Below are 21712 nucleotides of genomic sequence, written 5' to 3'. Positions count from 1 at the left end.
GAAAGATGTGAGAATTTCGGCTTTTTCTCCTCGGAGCAGAGAAGATTAAGAGGTGATCTTATTAAGGTGTGCAAATTATGAACAGTTTTGACAAATTCAAACAAGGATATTCTGTTTCCACTAGTAGATGTAGGTAACTAGATGTTACAATTTCAAGGCTGTCAGTAAAACAGCTAGGAATGAGATGAGAAATTTCTTTACTCAGAGTTGTTAGGTCAGAAAAAAGAATTAACATTTTGAGTCCAATATGATTATTCTTGGAAGCAGTTCTGAGGACTTCCATAGAGGAGTCACATTGGACTCAGAATGTTAACTCTGTTTTTGTCTCCAAAGATGCGGTCAGATCTGTTGAAGTTATCCTGCACTTTGTTTTTATTTCATATTTTTAGCAGGGCTGTTAAATTTGCTCGCTGAGCTAGAAGGTTCATTTTCAGATGTTTCGCCACTCTTTTTTTATTTGAAAAAATATACTTTATTCATAAGATGTACAAAAAAAACCATATTTATACACCTACCCAGTCATGCAAGCCGCTCCGGGTTACCCAGGGAGTACGTACACCAACTGATGAGAAAAAACAAAGCAAAGAAAATACCCCGGCAGTCGTCTCCCCGCACAGTCCCCGTTGGCCCCCTGACCAGTTGGGGAAGGCGCCACCTGGGCCCAGTTACCAGATAGGGCCCTTCTTTCTATTCTGGACGAGGGGTTTCATACAGTGATCTTGCCCCACCGTGCCTTGGCGGCGGCTGCCCAAGCTTTAGCGCGTCCCTCAGCACGTAGTCCTGGACCTTGGAGTGCGCCAGTCTGCAACACTCTGTCGGGGTCAGTTCTTTCAGCTGGCAGACCAGCAAGTTGCGGGCAGACCAAAGAGCGTCTTTCACCGCATTGATGGTCCTCCAGGCGCAGTTGATGTTGGTCTCGGTGTGCATCCCGGGAAACAGCCCGTAGAGCACGGAGTCCCGCGTCATGGAGCTGCTTGGGACGAACCTCGACAAATATCACCGCATCCCCCTCCAGACCTCCTGTGCATAGGCACACTCCAGAAGGAGGTGATCGACAGTCTCGTCCCCCCCGCAGCCACCTCGAGGGCAGCGAGCAGTGGTGCAGAGATTCCGGGCGTGCATAAAGGATCTCACTGGCAGAGCCCCTCTCACCGCCAGCCAAGCAATGCCCTTGTGCTTGTTTGTAAGTTCTGGCGATGAGGCATTCTGCCAAACGACTTTGGCAGTCTGCGTGGGGAACCACACGACGGGATCCACCCTCTCCTTTTCCCGAAGGGTCTCGAGGATACCATGTGCTGACCACTGCCTGACGGCCTTGTGGTCAAAGGTGTTTCCCTTCAAAAATTTCTCCACGAAGGACAGGTGGTACGGGACGGTCCAACTACTCGGAGCGTTCCGCGGCAACGAGGCCAGGCCCATCCTTCGCAACATCGGGGACAGGTAGAACCTCAGTAAGTAGTGACACTTGGTGTTTGCATACTGAGGATCTACGCACAGCTTGATGCAGCCGCACACAAAGGTAGCCATCAGGGCAAGGGTGGCGTTCGGTACGCCCTTTCCCCCATTTTCCAGGTCTTTGTACATGGTGTCCCTGTGGACCCGGTCCATCCTTGACCCCCAAATGAAGTGGGAAGATGGCCCGGGTGACCGCAGCGGTGCAGGTCCAGGGAATAGGCCAGGCCTGCGCCACATACAACAGTACCGAAAGCCCCTCGCACCTGACAACCAAGTTCTTACCCGCGATGGAGAGGGACCAGAGCGTCCACCTGCCCAGCTTCTGCTTCAGTTTGGTGATACGCTCCTCCCAAGTCTTAGTGCACGCCCCAGCTCCACCAAACCAAACACCCAGCACCTTCAGGTAGTCTGTCCTGACGGTGAAGGGGATGAAGGAGCAGTCATCCCAGTTCCCGAAGAACATGGCCTCGCTCTTACCCCTATTGACTTTGGCACCCAAGGCCAGTTCAAACTGGCCGCAGATGTCCAACAGTCTACTCACCGACCGACGATCGGTCCAGAAGACGGCGACATCATCCACGGAAAGGGAGGTCTTGACCTGAAGGCCTCCACTGCCTGGGATAGTCACGCCCTTCAGGCTCATGTCCTTCCTGATGGATGCGGCGAAGGGCTCCACACAGCACACGAAAAAGGCAGGAGAGAGCGGGCAGCCCTGCCTGACTCCAGATCTGACAGGAAAACTGTCCGATTCCCACCCGTTGATCAAGACTGCACTAACGATGTTGGTGTAGAGCAGCCGGATTCAATTGCGGATGCCCTCCTCGAACCCCAATTTGGAGAGGACGTCCCTCATGTAAGCATGAGAGACCCTGTCGAAGGCCTTCTCCTGGTCCAGGCTGACGAGGCAGGTGTCCACCCGCCTGTCCTGCATGTAGGCAATCATATCCCTAATGAGCGCGAGGCTCTCAGCGATCTTCCTGCCCGGCACAGCACAGGTTTGGTCAGGGTGAATTGTTGACTCCAGGACAGACCTGACCCAGTTGGCTATGGCCTTGGCCAGGATTTTGTAGTCCACGTTCAAGAGTGAACTGGGACACCAATTCTTAATTTCTTCCTTCTCCCCCTTCCTGTTGTAAACGAGGGTGATGATGCCCTTCCTCATGGACTTGCACATTTCCCCTGCCGAGAGCGCACTATCGTACACCTCCAGCAGGTCTTGGCCGACCAGGTCCCACAGACCGGAATACAGCTCAACCGGTAAGCCGTCGCTCCTGGGAGTCTTACTCCTCTCCAAGGACTTGAGGTCTCTGGTCAGCTCGTCCAGGGATATCAGCCAGTCCAGCCACTCCCTCGTGCCGTCGTTTAAGACCTCCGTGATAGATGACAGGAATGACTCGGAGGCCGTGCTGTCCGTGGGCTTCGCGTTGTACAGTCTGGCATAGAAGGATCTTCAAAATGTCGGGCCGAGACGACATCACCGAGCCGTAGTCCTCCTTCAGCCGGCTAAGCACAGAGCTCTCTTTGTGCACCTTCTGAAAGAAGAAACGCGAGCACGTCTCGTCCTGCTCCACGGAGCGGACCCTGGACCGGAAGATTATCCTGGAGGCCTCCGTGGTGAAGAGCGAGGCTTGCCGGCCCCTCACCTCGCAGAGGTCCTCCGTGACATCGATCCCCATCAACTGCAGAAGGAGCAGGTTCTGACAGCTTTCCCCACCCCTCTCTTGCGCTCCGAGCACCCTTGAGGACGAAGAACCTCTTGATGTTCTCCTTCACCGTCTCCCACCAGTCGCCCAGAGACTCAAAGAGGGGTTTCACGGTTCTCCAACCAGTGTACTCCCTCTTAAGCTTCTTGACGTTCTCTGGAGTCAACAGAGTCGTGTTGAGCTTCCACGTCCCCTTGCCGGCCAGCTGGTCGTCCTGTAAGTGACAGTCGGCCAGCAGGAGGCAGTGGTCGGAGAAGAACACCGGCTCGACGCCGGTAGACCTGACCGAGAACGCCCGTGACACAAACAGGAAGTCTATCCTTGAACGGATAGACCCGTCTGGCCGCAACCAGGTGTACCTCCGCTGCGCTGCGCCACTAGGAGGCGCCCAACCGCCACCTCCTGAACTTGAGAGATGGTGAAGTTGCGCCCCCGCAGCAGAATAGCCAGGCCCAAGGAGTGACAGTCGCCCCCCCAACCAGATCGAAGGCCCACAGGTCCAGGCGCTGGACCATTTCCCATACCTGCTGAGGTGCGGTATCCCACACTCCTGCAGAAACAGGAGGTCCGCCTTGATGGTGGTCAGGTAGGCCAACGTGGATACACATCTTGCGGTGGACTTGACACTGTGCACATTAATGCTCGCAACTCGTACCCCCATTGTGGGCAGTGACCGCAGTACCCTCCCCAAGTCCAAGGTCCAGCCCCTCCATCTGTCCCTTCATGCCCATTGCCTGGGCTAACTGCTGGACACTCTCCGGGCTCAGGAAACCGTCCGTGCTGCCTTCCGGGTGGCAACCCCTGTCGGGGGTACGGAGGCAGGAGAGCCTGGCTCTGGGTCAGGCTGGGTACACGCTGTTTCCTCCTTCCCGCCTGAAAGTTCCGGGGGACCCTTCAGGGCCCCAGCGGCGCGTGGCTGAGTGTTGGAAGGAGCCTCAGGATGCCTCCCGTCACCTGGAAGCGGGGTGCTGCTTTCCTTCTCCCTTGAGATCTTTAGCTTCTGCTTTAGGCGGGCCTCCTCCGAATCTCCCTCGTCAGAGGAGCTCATAGCCCCCCCTGTAGCTGCCTCTTCCCGCCTGATGGTTGCGGTGCCTGGGCCCACCGGCGCACCTTCCTCCTCACTTTCCGGACCGTCATCCACTCCCCTGGGTCACCTGTCGCCTCCTCCGTCGACTCCGGGTTGTTGGGGGGGGGAGCAGAGCTTGGAGGGGCGCTTTGCTGGCCTTGGGCCCATCCTGCGGGGCTGGGCTCTCCTGCACGACCTGGCCCTCCTGCCCATTAGGAGGGTCCTTGCAGGGCCCTGGTGCCTTCCTCTCCTCTGGGGGGGCTTGCCCCGCATTGCACCTGCCAGCGACCTGGGTGTAGGTGGCCCCCCGTCTCAGGCATGCCCTATAGAGGTGGCCCGCTTCCCTGTAAAGGTTGCAGCTTTTTTCTTGTGGGCAATCCTTTGCAAGGTGTCCCTCCTCGCTGCAGTTCCTGCAGATGGTGGCTTTGCAGTCGGCTGCCACGTGACCTGACCTACCGCAGGCATGGCAGACTTTAGGTAGCCCTGCGTAGGTCATGTAGCCCTTGCTCCCACCGCTCGCGAAGCTGGACGGTGGGTGTACGTCTGCGCCCGTCCTCAGCGTCACCTTGGCCTGCCTCTTACTGGTCCAGATCCCAAAGGGGTCCATGATGTTGGTTAGGTCCCCTTCGACCTTCACGTTCCTTCCAAGGAAGGTCAGGACATCAACTGCTGGTACATGTGGGTTGTACATGTGTACAGTCACCATACGGCTCCTCTGCACCAGCATCACGAACAGCAGGACAGCGGTCAATACAGAGAGGGGGCCCTCACCTCCTTTCTCCTTGAAAACCTGCAGGAAGTGCTCGCAAAGCTTGGCACTCCGGAAGGTTACATAGTAGAAACCTCCTCCGGGGAAACCCTGCAGGCAGTAAAGTCCGCAGCAGCAAACCCACAACAGTCCAACAGGACCCTCTTGACGAAGAAGGTGCGGTCCACAGGTGCACCTTCATCCACCTTCTTTACGGAAACACGGATGGTGTTCCGGACCCCCTGACCTGGGGCACGAGCACTCTCCGCAGCCGTCGTTGCAGGTTGGGTGCTCCCCTGGACCAGCGTTAGGCCGAAGCCAGCATTAAGATCCACCGGTTGCAAGGGTGCATAGCCAACCCGATGTCTTCCTTCCACCTCCAACACAGTCGTGCTCTCCTCTTGTCGGTCCACAAAAGAGTGGGTCTTTATTTTGTCCCGGATGTCAGCTGGTTCACTGAGCTGGAAGGTTTGTTCCCAGATGTTTCATCACCATTCTAGGTAACATCATCAGTAAACCTCCGGTGAAGCGCTGGTGTTATGTCCCGCTTTCTATTTGTGTTTAGGTTTCCTTGGTTTTTGATGTCATTTCCTGCATTAGTGATGTAATTTCCTGTTTTTTTTTTCAGAGGGTGGTGGATGGACTCCAAATCAATGTGTTTGTTGATGGAGTTCCGGTTGGAATGCCATGCTTCTAGGAATTCTCGTGCGTGTCTCTGTTTGGCTTGTCCTAGGATGGATGTGTTGTCCCAATCAAAGTGGTGTCCTTCCTCATCTGTATGTAAGGATACTAGTGATAGTGGGTCATGTCTTTTTGTGGCTAGTTGATGTTCATGTATCCTGGTGGCTAGATTTCTGCCAGTTTGCCCAATGTAGTGTTTGTCACGGTTCTTGCAAGGTATTTTGTAAATGACGTTCATTTTGCTTGTTGTCTGTATAGGGTCTTTTAAGTTCATTAGCTGTTAAATAGAAAGCGGGACATAACACCGGCGCTTCATCGGAGGCTCACTGATGATGTTACCTAGAATGGTGACGAAACATCTGAAAACGAACCTACGAGCTCAGCGAGCAAACTCACATCCAGAACTTCAACCTGAGCTACAAATCTTCTCAAAACTCGCTTGGGCTGTTAAATGTGGGAAGACAGACAGTCTAGAAATACAGTTGTTACAATGCCTAAGGGTGTTCCAATCGAAAATAACAGCGCCATTTGATTGATCTTGTTTCTTTAATAATGTATATAACAATATACTTTGTAGTAGATTATTGTGGGAGTAACAAGTGCTGTGTAATAATCCATCAAGGTAAATGACGCACTGAAAATGAAGAATGTGTGAATTGGATTTTAGCGGTTTAGAATATAATGAAGAATTTAAAGTGTCATTAGAAAGTATAACATGTAAGTAAAAGTTGCTGCATGATCTTATGTGTCTGAAAAAGTGAACTGGCATTTTATTCTGGAAAACAGATTAATGCATACACCTATTCCCAATTCCTCCGCCTCCGCCGCATCTGCTCCCACGATAAGACATTCCACTCCCGCACATCCCAGATGTCCAAGTTCTTTAAGGACCGCAACTTCCCCCCCACGGTGATTGAGAACGCCCTTGACCGCGTCTCCCGCATTTCCCGCGACACATCCCTCACACCCCGCCCCCGCCACAACCGCCCCAAGAGGATCCCCCTCGTTCTCACACACCACCCTACCAACCTCCGGATACAACGCATTATCCTCCGACACTTCCGCCATTTACAATCCGACCCCACCACCCAAGACATTTTTCCATCCCCACCCCTGTCTGCTTTCCGGAGAGACCACTCTCTCCGTGACTCCCTTGTTCGCTCCACACTGCCCTCCAACCCCACCACACCCGGCACCTTCCCCTGCAACCGCAGGAAATGCTACACTTGTCCCCACACCTCCTCCCTCACCCCCATCCCAGGCCCCAAGATGACATTCCACATTAAGCAGAGGTTCACCTGCACATCTGCCAATGTGGTATACTGCATCCACTGTACCCGGTGCGGCTTTCTCTACATTGGGGAAACCAAGCGGAGGCTTGGGGACCGCTTTGCAGAACACCTCCGCTCAGTTCGCAACAAACAACTGCACCTCCCAGTCGCAAACCATTTCCACTCCCCCTCCCATTCTCTTGATGACATGTCCATCATGGGCCTCCTGCACTGCCACAATGATGCCACCCGAAGGTTGCAGGAACAGCAACTCATATTCCGCCTGGGAACCCTGCAGCCATATGGTATCAATGTGGACTTCACCAGTTTCAAAATCTCCCCTTCCCCCACTGCATCCCTAAACCAGCCCAGTTCATCCCCTCCCCCCACTGCACCACACAACCAGCCCAGCTCTTCCCCCCCACCCACTGCATCCCAAAACCAGTCCAACCTGTCTCTGCCTCCCTAACCAGTTCTTCCTCTCACCCATCCCTTCCTCCCACCCCAAGCCGCGCCTCCATTTCCTACCTACTAACCTCATCCCACCTCCTTGACCTGTCCGTCTTCCCTGGACTGACCTATCCCCTCCCTACCTCCCCACCTACACCCTCTCCACCTATCTTCTTTACTCTCCATCTTCGGTCCGCCTCCCCCTCTCTCCCTATTTATTCCAGTTCCCTCCCCCCATCCCCCTCTCTGATGAAGGGTCTAGGCCCGAAACGTCAGCTTTTGTGCTCCTGAGATGCTGCTTGGCCTGCTGTGTTCATCCAGCCTCACATTTTATTATAATGCATACACCATGACTGTTAACACCTTTTACTTTACTACACTAACTCTCTATTGCAGGTTGTCCACTTTACCTGACTGACTTTGAAATGGTGGAGAAGGTGGAGTCACTATCCAAACAGGAGCGGGAACTTCTATGCTCACTGCTGTTTCACGCTCTCAATTGGTTCAGAGAGGTAATGAAGCAAGCGTATTGTTTTTAATGAGTTGGTCTGGTCTGGCCAGTTCATAGTCAATTGTAAAACTGCTTGAAAAATTCTTTAAAAACTCAATCTGTGACAGCCATCTATAGATTTGGTTTCAAATCAATTATAGTGTCTAAGTAGGCAAGATCGTTGCAAGATACAGAACAGTGTGGCTGACCAGTTGTATGCATGGGATGACCGTTCTATGTGTGATGGTCTCACTTGTTATTTTTTTCTGTCCAGGTCGTGAATGCATTCTGTAAACAGCAGGACACTGAGATGAAGGGCAAGGTACTTCTCCGGCTGCAGAACATTACACATTTACAGGTGTTACTGGAGAAGTGTTTGGCAGGTTCGGTGTAGCTTATGCTCTTGCTTCTGTGTATTCTTGGCCTTTTAGCTGAATGTAATGTCTGGTGTACACCATTTTGTATAGTTATTTTTCCGTGCTACTTTTGAGGTTTTCTGGATGATTATATGTGGGCTGAGCTCGCTATTTGTAAGATGTGTACAAGCCACCCTTATGCATGACCTGATCTGAAGAGATCTAAATCTATTAATATGGATCTGACCTTAGACAACATAATTCTGTTGCTTTCTTCATTTATAGCAAATGTGTAGCATTTCAGGCGAGATCTACACAGTTATTCTTCCAGTTTGCAGTTCTACCATCTGAGCTTCAACATGCCATGTGATCTCAAACTGAAATTGCCAGTTTAATCTGGACGAGTGCCATATTGTGAAAAGTGGGGCTATTTGCAATGTGACTCCTTTCATTTATTGCACAAGGAGGAGGTTGGGTGTGCCCACTGTCTGATTGATAAAAGCATCTGTAAGCCTGATAAGTTTTGTTGTCCCTACGGGACCTTCGGACTCTACTTGCGGTAAGTTGCCTGCAGATGCAAAGCAGCTGGTTAATTGGAGGGTGATTGGAAGAATTGGATAACTGAGAAACCTGGAAGAAGACATGAGCTGGCAGAGTTAAATTGAAAGTGGGCTACAATCTGCAGAGACTTGAGCATCTAGCTCCTGCTGGCTGCACAATGAACACCTTATTTATATTAAGAAAAAAACTACATAATCTCTTGATGGAGCAGCCTGTTTGGAAAAATGCCTGGTCAGGTTGCTCTGAATTGGGTACCAATACTTGCTTTGTTCATTAGTATTTAAAAATTGCTTGGATTTTTAGTATTGTTAATTTCTGCCAATTGTATTATGAGTTTCATGGAGAGCCTTGGTCACCTGTCTGAAGAGACCCAGGTGGGTCACGGGAGTAACAGAATGCTGATTTTTGAGCTTTGTGCCCCAAATACCAGTAAAGTTGGAGTATGGCTGATATAAACTGATTTAAATCCTGTACCTTTCTAATTCTTGGTATGAACCCTCTTTCTCGTTGCAGAAATGTGAACTGGGCACTCTGGGTATTAAGGGCATATTTTCCAAAGTTAATTTGAAAATTATATAGAAGCTATTTTTCATCATCATTGTAACAGTTTTTCTTATTTTGGTACATAAAATATTATTGCTGTCCTCTGTCTTCAGTTTGAAGATTCTAATCTGCTGTTATTTCCTTTAACATCTCAGCAACACCTGGATATATCCCTCCACTGGCAAACTTTGATTTGGAGGTCACTGAGGTTCCTCTGACTACATCTCATGCAGCAACAACAACTAAGAAAGGAAAGAAAGGTGATCCAGGGTTAAATGCAGAACTTTGGGTTGTTTGGGGACTGAGCAGGCAAATGGGAACAGGAGCAGGTTATTTAGCTTCTCAAGCCTGTTTTGTATTTCAGCAAGATGAGCTGATCTTCTGCTTCACCACCATTTACCCACATTCTCCCTTGATGTAATTAGCAACTAGAAATTTATCAGTCTCAATCTTCAACATAATCAGTGACTGAACTTTCACAGCCTCTGGGTAGAGAATTCTAGAGATTCAAGACATTCACCACCCTCTGCATCAAGAAATACCTCCTGTCCAAATGGCCTGTTTCTTATTCTGAGATTGTGTTAATTGGCTGTAGAGCTCTAGCCAATGTAAATACCCTTCCTGCGTCTACTGTGCTGAGCAGCTAAGAATTTTGTGTATTTCAATAAAATCACCCTTTGTTCTTCTGAACTCCGGAAAATATAGACCCAGTTTCCTCAATTTCTCCTCGTACGACATTCCTGCCATCTCACAAATCAGATTGGGGAATCTGTTTTGTTTCCTCCCTGCAAGCATGAAAGTTGCCAAAGTCTTACCAGACCATTGAGCTGCCCTTGCAATGGACAGGTGGATGAACCTGAGCAGGCATTGCACCTCAGATGAACGGGAAGGTTGGAAAGGAGAGTCCTTCACTGGAACCTCAGCTAGTGGTGGGAATAGAACCATTGATGTTGGTGTCACCCTGCATCACAAACCAACCTTCCAGCCAACTGAGCTTACTGCCTTCCCATGGCAAGTACATCTTGCCTTAGATAAGGAGACCAAAATTGTACACAATAGTTCTGGTGCTCCTCTCCCCAAGGCTGTATGCAATTGCAGCATGGTTTTGTAAATCCTTTACTCGGATGCTATTGCAATAAAAGTGACCATACCACTGGCCTTCCTAATTGCTTGCTGCACCTGTGTGTTGGCTTTCAGTGACTCATGAATATGGAGACCCAGCTCCCTGTGGATGTCAACACTTTCCAGACACTCATATTTTAAGAACTACTCTGCATTCTGTTTTTACATATTGTGTTCCATCTGCTGTTTTCTTGTTCATTTGCTTGCCTTGTATAAATGTCCTTGACGTTTCCAAGCAGAAAGTTCTTTGAAATCCAATGCAACTCATCCCAACATTTCTGTGACCAAGAGAATTGTTCATGGTTTGAGCTAGTCTTTTCTGGTCTCTTTGAGGCAGTAACACCGTTGGTGTGAGCACAGTTGATCTATTTTTCCTTCCTTTCAGTGGTATGTTGGGGAGAGGGGAGAAGGAGCTCCAGCTTAAATCAGGAGCACCTACTGACTTTCAGATGAAAAGTAAGCTTCCTTGCTGGGCCAATCAGTCCGTCCTGTGAACAGTTGACATTTACTCAGCAGCAGGATCTGAAGTTTCAGTCATAGGCTACATTGAGTTGAGTGACCTCAGCTAAGTTGGTCAGATTTCCTGTTGCTTATTACAATTCAAAGACTATTTTGGGGAAAATTGCATATGTTTAGGAAATAATTAAACTCTGATTTCCCCATTTTGGTTGACTGTCCAGCTGGTGTTTATTGCTTTGACTCAGTCAATAAATGGCCACTCGGGCCCTCTTGGGGATCTGTGATACTGTCCCTACCCCTGAACCAAGAGGCCTAGGCTCAAGTCCCACTTGCTCCAGAGGTGTGCAGTGACATCTCTGAACAAGTTGATTAGCAAATAGGTTAAATAAAAAGGCTGTTTGGCCACGTGCCATTGACTGACTGGTGTCTTTGGAACTGAAACCAGTGTCTTCAGCAGAGTAAAATGAGAAAAATGAGCAAAACACAAAATACCAATAGGAGCCCTGGTGTAAGGGTCCAATATCAGTAAGTTCAGAGTCTGGTGGCAGTTAATGTTTGTTTTTATGTGTCTTTTTCCTTCAAGATCAAAAGGGTAAGAAGAAGCAGAAATCTGAGGGTAACAAGAATTCTTCCACAGACAGCTCTCAGACTGAGGAGCCTACAGAAGAAAGTCAAGTGCAATCTGAAAGTACACAAGGGAAGGTACAGTTATTAAGGACATGCAGATGTTTGGCTTTGTCCTTCACTTGTACCCTGTTCCTGTGAAGTAATGACTCATTTTCCCTCACTCTCTCCATTTATCTCACTTTCCCTTTTGGCCACGATATGTGCCTTACAAAGCACCAGGTGCAAATCTTTATTCCAACACTCCATGGTGCAGTGTATCATTGATTTTAGTGTTCATGCATGCAAGATGGTTGCATTTACTTGAAATTGCTGTTCTGTTGTTTACAAAATTATGTAGATCACATGGAGTGGTAAGGCTCAGTTTTAGGACTGGAGGAAAATTGACTTGGTAGGTTAATTGACCTGGTGGATATTGACAGTCAGGGCATTACATGTAATCAATAATGTGTACCGTGATTGCAATAATTAAAGTTAATGAGTGATGATCCACAATTCATTATGAGAAAATGACTGTGTGTCCTTTAAATGTCTAGGTGATGTTTCACACAGTATCTTGTATTCTGCAGGAAAACACAGAAGATGGGAAGGTCTTTGTAAATTTATCCAATTACAGAGCCTACTTTAGAGAACTGGATACAGATATATTCTTCGTCCTACAGTGTAGACTAGTAACCAAATCCGTACTGGAGACTGAACTACGTACCAAGGTCAGTACATAGCTTAATTTGTTATCAAGAAGTCTGTCTGGAAAATTCACAACACATAAAGTTTATTTCTTTATAACAGTACTACACTGCATAGCTATATTTCTAATCATCTATACAGTTCAGTTCTGAAATTATTAGTTACGTAATGTAACATTGTCCATTTAATCATATCATAAGGTAAATTTAATTGTAAACTAGTGAGCTAAATTGACCATACAGGGCCACTAATTTCACACTGCTTATAGGTCACTATCAATATTGATGGATGTTTTTTCTTGTAGGCCACTGAAGTTGTGCAGCTGAGGTCAGCTGAACTAATGTTTCTTCTGGAGGACCTAGCTCGTAAATTAGACTACATGTTGGTTGCAACTGCTGCAAAAAAAGTGCTCTTCTTAAAGGTATTAAATTGATTATGGGAAGGATATTTATGACTTATTAATAATGTAGATTCTCTGGAATATGGAAGCATAATTTGAAATAGTTCACTTGCTGTAATCTTTGGCTAGATAACGTTCATAAACAGTTTTGAATATATGGACAATATTCTGCACTCTTGGGTCCAGCTTTGCAAATATTTTCCAAATGTTCCTTGTTCTATTTTTACTAGATACATGAGAAAGACGGAAATGCTGTCATTGCTGAACTGTTGTTACATTGGAACCGATGATTTGCTTTAGTAATACACATTGCACATCATTTGTTTCAGTCACAGGTGGCTGAGTGCCAAAGTACATTGCTGTTCTAATGCCATATGCCCATGAGAAAATCATCGGTCCACTTCCCACAAAATAGCTTACTCATCTCCATCAAGTTGTTGCTAAGGGAGTGAAGGGAGGGAAGTGGAAGATAGATCCTGTAAGAATGAGACACTTATTCCTGGCAAAAGCAAAAAGCCAGAAGCGCATGCAGCCAATTTGAATGTCAGGAAGTGATCCAGGGATGGCTATCTGTTGTGTGTTAAATTATGTAATTTAGGTAAGAAGGGAAACAAATTTAGTACCATCAAAGGTACTAAATGGACAAAGTTATATATTAACATAACTGGAAGGTTAATAAGAAGGTCCTGAAAATGATTGTATTTGTTGTTTTAGTCACTGAAAAGCAAAATAGTATAGATGCTGGAAATCTGAAACAAACACAAAAATGCTGAAGGAACTCAGCAGGTCTAGCATCATCTATGGAGAGCAAAACAGAGTTAACATTTTGAGTCCAAATAGTCATCTCAGACTAGATATTAATTCTGTTCCTCTCTCTACAGAGGCTGCTAGGCCAACTGAATTTCTTCAGCATTTTCTGTTTAATTTCAGCCACTATTTCTTTGAACATTCCATCTAAATTTACCTTTACTTGTGACCTGTCTCTCCGTTCAAAAACGTTCTTTTTTAAGTTAAGTCTCTTTAAGCAGTCAAGAAGCTTCATTATATTTCTTTAAGTAAGGGAGGATGAAGATTGTAAAATTGCAAGATGCTTTGTTGCATGTCTTTGCTGTAGCAACTCAGAATCTTTTTGAAAATGTCTAGGCCAACATTCCAGCGCATTACTGAGGGCAGTGCTGCTGTATTAGATATCTTTCAGATGAACCATTAAACTGAGAGGACACAAAAGATCCCATCATGCTACTTTAAAGAAGAACCTGGTGTACGAGTCAATATTTGTCCCTCAACCTATATTTTGGGAGAGAAAATTGATTATCTGGTCGTTATCCCATGGTTGTTTATGGTATTTTTCCTGTGGACAAATTGACTGCCACTTTCCTACATCACAAGCCACTACTTTTCAAAAGTACATATGCCAATTATGAAGCTGTCATGGTATTCTAATGCGCTATGTAAATGCAAGTCTTTATTTCAATGTGCTTATATTTTCTTCAAATGCATTTGCAGTGTGCAAGCTGCATTGTGTATAAATGAAAGTTAAATTCTGAATGTTTTTTAGAAACACATTTTATTATTTACTACTTTTAATTTAGGTCAAAGGTGATCGAGATGTCGGATTTTCACACTTGCGCCAAATGACTCCACAAGAACTTGCTCAGATTGCTGTAGAATTGCTCAACCCCTTATGTAACCATTTGGAAAATGTTCACAATTACTTCCAGGTAAGGGCTGTCGGCTGTGGAGATGTATAATTAGCCACAGCAACGCAGTGAGCTGTTGAGTTTGCTCATGAGCCCTGAGGCAGGTGGATTGCTCTCTGTTTCTAATTTATGAATTGCTTATCTTCAATCAGTAAGATGTAGGCTTTATCTCAAGCACATTAAGCAAAGGTATGTTTTAAAAAGGTTAGGATGTGGGTTTGCTCCTGTGATGCTCCTATACTATGTTGTGGTAGGGGAATGAATTTTTGAAGGCACAGCCTCATAAGAAAGGATGGAAAATTGAAGGATTGGATGCCATAAATCCCTCTTGTATAGATAACAGTATCTATTCATAAAAAGTTCTGGCCAGAACTTCAGCATGTATTTGTGGCACGGTTCAGGGAGAGATTTCAGAGAATAATACAAGAAAATTAACCCTTAAAATGCAACTGAAACGAGTCAACACTGATAGTTGATAACAAGGTGAGGAGCTGGATGAACACAGCAGGCCAGGAAGCATCAGAGGAGCAGGAAAGCTGACATTTCGGATCTGGACCCTTCAGAAATGTTTCTGAAGAAGGGTCCAGATCCGAAACGTCAGATTTTCTGCACTTCTGATGCTGCCTGGTCTGCTGTGTTCATCCAGCTGTACACCTTGTTATCTCAGACTCTCCAGCATCGGCAGTTCCTACTATCGCCAACATTGATATCTTACTGGGTATTCGCATACCAGACATGGTACTGAAATTAGAGTTCCAAAAGATCTCAGATTAATTTCTTACTCAGTGCAATGATTATGGCCTGGTGACAGCACAGCACATCTCTTGATCTTTGTGCCTGTGGGTTAGGAATATTAGCAATCTGATATATTTCCGGTGATTTGTTTTGGAAAGTACACATTTGGATGTTAGACATAAATAAGATCAATATGCTTATGAAGTGCTTAAGATAAAATCACATCTGACAGTCCAATCTCTGGGCTTATGTATAAAGCTCCATGACATGACTTAAAGACTGAAAATAGCCAGTGGGGCTAAGAATGAGTTATCACCTTCTAAAGATTAAGGACAAAAGCTGTGAATATGTGTAACTGAAAGACATCCTGAACTAAGATTGAATGTCTCCCATGATCCTCTCCATGGCACTTTCTAACCATGTGTGAGATTGTGTATGAAACTGTTGATGTCAGAAAACCTATCTTTTGCAAAGAATGTATGTTTATCACATTAGGAATCACAAGGTGAAATTCATTAGTGTTACCTGGAATTTAATTTATTTTGAAACTTCAGGGTATATTTAGGAAGATGATGCCTAGGTTTAGATTTATGGAGTATGTTAATGAAGACTGACCATTCTCCTTTTCAATTGCTACTGTGTTTTGGCCTGCAGGTGATGATGGCTGAGAACAATGGTGTTGTGGACGTTCTGGGAACAGATGTAAAAGAGCATCAGCAGATGGCTGTATGCTATCAGTTACTACTTCACATCCTCAATACGCTGTTTGCTTGGTAGGTATAGAGTCTGCAAATTTTGGAGGCTAATTGACAGAAATTGATGATATCACTTTATGAATGAAATTAACTGGTCTTTCTAAAATGTTTCATAAAACTCAATAACGTAATGATTTGAATTACTTTAAATCTGTGTTCTACTCACAGGCATAATTATTTACTAAGAACGACAAGTTATATGTTAATTTTTAGAGTTATTGGTTTCATTAAGATCAGTGGTGTAGAGATGTGATTGTTGGAAGTGAGGCCATATTGCCTTTAATAATGATCCCAGTACTTCAAAGGCTTTAGTTGCTGTGCTTATGGCTGGCTTGTGTGCATGTGGAGCTGAGGCATAGGCATATGATCAGCAAGGACTATAACTTTTGGATTATTCTAGTTAATCACAGCAGAACAGCGTACCTGATGGCAAATCTGAATATATTTAATAATTTTTTCCATTATATCAGATAATCAAGCTTCATAGTATTTGATGTCATCTTGGAATTTTACTTTGAACTGTGATGAATTGATTACAGATATGTACACATATGCAGTGTCTTCAGTACAGCAGATATAAATGAAATTGTGTTAAATTAGGCAAGGAGAGCTGAAGAGATAGAAGTTGTATGTTTTAAGTGTTTAAAAAATACAACAGTTGATTTCTTGATGGATCAGCATTAGAAACAGTAAAATTTACTGGTTCTGTAATAAAATTGGTATCTTTTGTCTTTAATGTACAGGTCTGGATTTGCCCAGCATGAAAACCGTAAACTACTGAGGTTAGCACTTGGCGTCCTAGCAAACAAACTTAAAGAGGGAGATGGTGAAATGCAAATGGAGGATCTTGTCAGGTATTATGAGAACCTGATAATGTTATGGCTATAGTGTAAAATATGAGTTCTGTCTGCTGAATTTGGGGCCAAAATGATAACTCAAGCTTAAGAAGAAATATTGCCTCCAGCCACCATGTACCTCCTGGAAATTATTTTTCATATTACATTTTGCATCTAATAACATGTACAAGTTTAAATTGACGGAGGCTTCTAATGCTGTTAGATATTCCAAGGTATTTCTCAGATGCAAAATCAGTCAAAAATAGTTGGCATAATTGAGAAAGTGACAGAATGAGGGATGGCTAAAATAACAGTCAGAGGAGATCGGTTTGTGGGGTCTTTTTAAACTGTCACTGGGTGAAAACCCTGGAATTCCCTCCCTAACAGCATTGTGGGTTTCGCTGCATTGTATGGATTGCAGCGGTTCAAGAGACAGCTCACCACCACCTTCTTGAGAGCAACAAGGATTGGGCAGTAAGTAATGGCTTGGCTGTTCCAGTACCGTTACAACATTGGCATCTATCTGTCAATGTGGAGAATTGCCCAGCTACTTCCTGTATACAAAAAGCAAGTCTAATCCAACCAGGCCAATGACAGCACCCCCCCCCCCCCCCCCATCAATAAACGTGACGGAAGGTGTTATCAACAGTGCTATTAAACAGCACCTGCTCCACAATAACTTGCCCAATGACACCCAGTTTGGGTTCTGCTGGGGCCACTCAGCTCCTGACCTCATTGCAGCCTTGTTTCAAACAGGAACAAAACAACTGAATTCCAGGGGTGAGGCAAGAGTAACAGTCCTTGACATCAAGGCTGCATTTGACCGAGTGTGGCATCAAGGAGCTCTAGCAAAGCTGGAATTAATGGGTGTTGGAGCAAATCCTCCCCTGGTTGGAGTCGTACCTGGCACGGGACGATGGTTGTGATTGTTGGAGGTCAGTCATCTCAGCTCCAGGACATCTTTGCAGGAGTTCCTCAGGTAGTGTCCCAGGCCCAACCATTTTCAGCTGCTTCATCAATGACTTTCCCTCCACTATAAGGTGAGAAGTGGGGATGGTGGCCGATAATTGCACAATGTTCAGCAGCATTTATGGTTCCTCGTACCGAAGCAGTCCATGTTCAAATGCAACAATGTCTGGACAATATCCAGGCTTTACTGTCAAGTGGCAAGTAATATTCATGTTACACAAATGCCAGGCAATGACCATCTCCAATACGAGAGAATCTAACCACCAACCCTTGACATTCAATGATGTTATCATCACTGTCCGCATCCTGGGTGGGGTACCATTGACCAGAAACTCAACTGGACTTGCCAAGTAAACACATTGGGTACAAGAGCAGGTCGGAGGCTGGGAATACTGCTACAAGTAACTCACCTCCTGACTCCCAAAGTATGACTACCATCTACAAGGCACAAGTCTGGAGTATGATGGAATACTCACCACTTGCTCTAACAATATGCAAGAAGCTTGACACCATTCACCATGCAAAGCAGCCTGCTTGATTGGCAGCACATCTACAAGCATTCACTCCCTCCACCACTGTTACTCAGTGACAGCAGTGTGTACTATCTGTAAAATGCACTGCAGAAATTCATCTTACAGCTGAGATTCTTAGACAGCACCTTCCGGATCCACCTCCATCTAGAAGGACAAAGGCAGCAATACATGCCAAAACCACCGCCTGCAAGATCCCTTCGAAGCTATTTGTAATCTTGACTTGGAAATATATTGTCGTTCCTTCTCGGTTGCTGGGTCAAAATCCTGGAATTCCAATGCTGAAAGCATTGTGGGTCAATCTACTGCTCGTGAACTGCAGCGCTTCAAGAAGGCAGCTCACCACCACCCTCTCAAGGGCAACTAGGGACAGGCAATAAATGTTGGCAAGCCAGCAACACCTATGTCCCGCAAGTGATTTTTAAAAATTGCAAATCTGACCTTTCACGCCTAAGTTTTGTATTAGCTCAAAAACTTAATTATTTATCTTAATCTCTTATAATTTTACACATTGTTCTCATGAATCTGCTCAGTTCAGTGATGAGACAAATCCCAGGCTGGTCAGTTTTACCTTGTGTCAGTTCATCATGTTGTGAGTTCAGTAGTGCAATGCTTTTCTGTATCCCACCAAATATATTTTTCTTTTGAGGATTAATAGAGCAAATCTACTTGTGGCACTCCAAATTTATTCTCACCAGGGCCAAGTATCATTTTTAAATGATCTGTTAAAATGTGTGCACTTTGGCTTTTGATTTTTATTTATTATTGTCCCGTGTACCTGGTGCAGTGAAAAGTTTTGTTTTGTGCGCAGTACAGGCAGATCATACCTTACAAAGTGCATAATCCATGCATTCCTCCATGCATTCCACGTTCTGTCTGTCTCTTCTAAAACTCTGGGAATTTTGGGCACATTGGCATATTAAATCAAATTTGAAAAGATCACAGTAGATTTTCTATTCATTTGATCCGATTATAATATCATCTGTCCATTCTCTGACTTCTGGCTATTCAATGTTCTGTGTGATACTGTTAATCTGACTATAAAGAAGTGGATTAGGGATCTTTCTCTTTGTTTAGTTATACTTTAACCCCCACTCACCAGCACAATTGGCCAATCTTACTTTAAAGTAGATTTGTTTTTTCAAATAGCAGAATATGTGAAATCTGTTATTAATCTGCTTAGGAAATTCATTCTTGTGCAGCTAACAAACTTGTTCTGTCTATCCCTACAGGCAGAGTTTTCGATACCTGCAGAATTTCCAGAGCAGCATTCCCCGCTGTATTTCTGCAGTGAACCTTACCCAGCTTCTTATTTGCATAGCAGAGAAATCTCTAGATAACCAGAACAAGGAGAAAATAGGTTTGTCATGATTCTTGTCTTTGGTGCCATATTTTTAACTTCGATTGAGGTTGTGGGAGAGTGCAAGGTTGTGGAGTAACAATGGAAGAAGGATCCTATTTGGCTGCTTCAAGCTAGAGCTCATAGTTCAGTAACTTAAGTCTTCCTGTGAATGCTGCTATGAAATTATGAATCCTTTCAGATGGCTGATTAACTAACCCACCATTTGACATCCTCGTGGTTGTTGGTGGGATATTGCAATAGGCAATGTAAACATTTCTCAGTTCAGTATTAGTGAATTTAACATAATAAAACATTCCAAGGTTAATCACTGGAGTGTTATTTAACAAAATTTAACACAAGCCACACGAGGGAGCATTCGGACAGATTACCAGAATAATCATGTTTTAAGGAGGCCCTTGCAGGAAAATAGAGATGGATGAGTTTACAGATGGAATTCTGGAGTTTAGTGCCTAGAAAGCAGAAACAGTCTCAATGTCAGTTGATGAACAATTAAAATCAGGGATGCGCAAGAAGCCTGAATTTGTAGTGTACAGCAATCTTGAGGGTTTGAAGCAGTTTGCAGGGACAAAGCATTAATGCACAACATTGTTTCTTCATCTTCTCAGCTGTCTTCCTCTTGTGTGACTGTTGTATATCCTGCAGTTTTTTTGGGGCTGTTAGTGTGTTAAATATACATTAACAATGTGGTTTACACTTCTTAACATACTTTGTCTCTTCTGATCAGAACTTGCCTTTGTTTCCTTATATCTATATGATTACTTTTTAAACTCTATGATGTATGTGACAAGGATAATTTAGTTTTGTTGATGTGAGTGTTTAAATAGCTGATTACTCTCCTTTCAGCATCAATTACACGAGGTTTCTTGTGCCAATCTTGGGTTTTGCCCAGTGGGGAAAAAGAGAAAGGCAATAAATACAATGAAGCTCTTGAAACCCTCCTATGGTAAGTAAATTAATGACCTTCCCTCCATCATAAAGCCATAAATTTTGATGTTTGCTGATGATTGCAGAATGTATAGTATCATTTCAGACAGCTGAGATGCTGAAGAAGTCCATGTCCAACTGCAGCAAGACCTGCCTATGGTGTTCAGGGATTATGTAGATTAGGTGACTGGGTCTGGGTCTGATGGTCTGAGGCTTGCTGTGGACTTGTAAAGAAAAGGGGCGGCACGGTGGCTCAGTGGTTAGCACTGCAGCCTCACAGCACCAGGGACCCGGGTTTGATTTCAGCCTCGGGTAACCGTCTGTGCAGAGTTTACACATTCTCCCCGTGTCTGAGTGGGTTTCCTCCAGGTGCTCTGGTTTCCTCCCACAGTCCAAAGATGTGCAGGCTGGGTGGATTGGCTGTGCTAAATTGCCCGTAGTGTTCAGGGTCGTGTGGGTTGTAGGGGAATGGGTCTGGGTGGGTTGCTGCAAGGAGTGGTGTGGACTTGTTGGGCCGAAGGGCCTGTTTCCACACTGTAGGGAATCTAATCTAATCTAGACAGTGATCAAGTTAGGCTTGACAAGTTGTCAGTAACATTTGTATCACATGAGTGTCCAGAAATGACCTCTCACAACAGGAGAGAATCCTGCCATCTCCTCATGACATCTGACAGTATTACTATGACTGAGTTCATCACTTTCAGTGTTTTGGGATTTGACCAGAATCTTAATTGGACCAACTGCGTAAATATTGTAGAGATAAGAGCAAGTAAATGTTGGAAATTTTGTGGTGAATAAATTACCTCCAAACTCTCCAAAATCTGTCCACAAGTCAGAAACGTGATGGAATACATTACCTTGATAAGTGAAACACCAGTGGCATTCAAAGCTTGACACCATCCAGAATAAACAGAATAATTGAAACCGCATCTACTACCTTAAACATTCATTCTCTTCACCACCAAAGCACAATTACAATAGTATGAACTATCCACAAGATGCACTGCAGCAACTCACCAAGGCTCCTTAGTACCTTCCAATAACACAACCTCACCCACTGAAAAGAACAAGGACAACAGATTCATGGAATTCTCACCAACTGCAAATTCCTTTCCAAACCACAACATCCTAGTTTGGAACTATCACAACATTCTTACACAGTTGACCAATACTATACACAGTAGTCCAGATGTGGTTTCACGAGTGACCTGTACAACTGAAGCATAACCTCCCTATCTGGTATTCCGTTCCCATCACAATAGTTGGTAACATATTTACTTTCCT

At 45.1% G+C, this 21712-nt stretch overlaps 1 protein-coding gene across 3 annotated transcripts in view; it reads left to right on the top strand.

Annotated features, from left to right (window-relative positions):
• The window catches only part of fancd2 (FA complementation group D2), a 94218-nt gene that overhangs the window by 51718 nt on the left and 20788 nt on the right, over positions 1–21712 (top strand). For all 3 annotated transcript variants that reach the window (XM_048548089.1, XM_059649749.1, XM_048548091.1), the window contains exons 24-34: positions 7771–7886; positions 8139–8247; positions 9480–9584; positions 11489–11607; positions 12099–12239; positions 12521–12637; positions 14209–14337; positions 15706–15824; positions 16550–16660; positions 19374–19501; positions 20348–20447. In XM_048548089.1, the coding sequence (XP_048404046.1) occupies positions 7771–7886; positions 8139–8247; positions 9480–9584; positions 11489–11607; positions 12099–12239; positions 12521–12637; positions 14209–14337; positions 15706–15824; positions 16550–16660; positions 19374–19501; positions 20348–20447 (1294 nt within the window). The remainder of the gene's footprint in view (positions 1–7770; positions 7887–8138; positions 8248–9479; positions 9585–11488; positions 11608–12098; positions 12240–12520; positions 12638–14208; positions 14338–15705; positions 15825–16549; positions 16661–19373; positions 19502–20347; positions 20448–21712) is intronic.

Source organism: Stegostoma tigrinum, chromosome 11 (genome assembly GCF_030684315.1).
Source record: "Stegostoma tigrinum isolate sSteTig4 chromosome 11, sSteTig4.hap1, whole genome shotgun sequence".
Classification (NCBI taxonomy): Eukaryota; Metazoa; Chordata; class Chondrichthyes; order Orectolobiformes; family Stegostomatidae; genus Stegostoma; species Stegostoma tigrinum.
The sequence above is the reverse complement of the archived record's forward strand: the minus strand, read 5'-3'. Positions and strand labels throughout refer to the sequence as shown.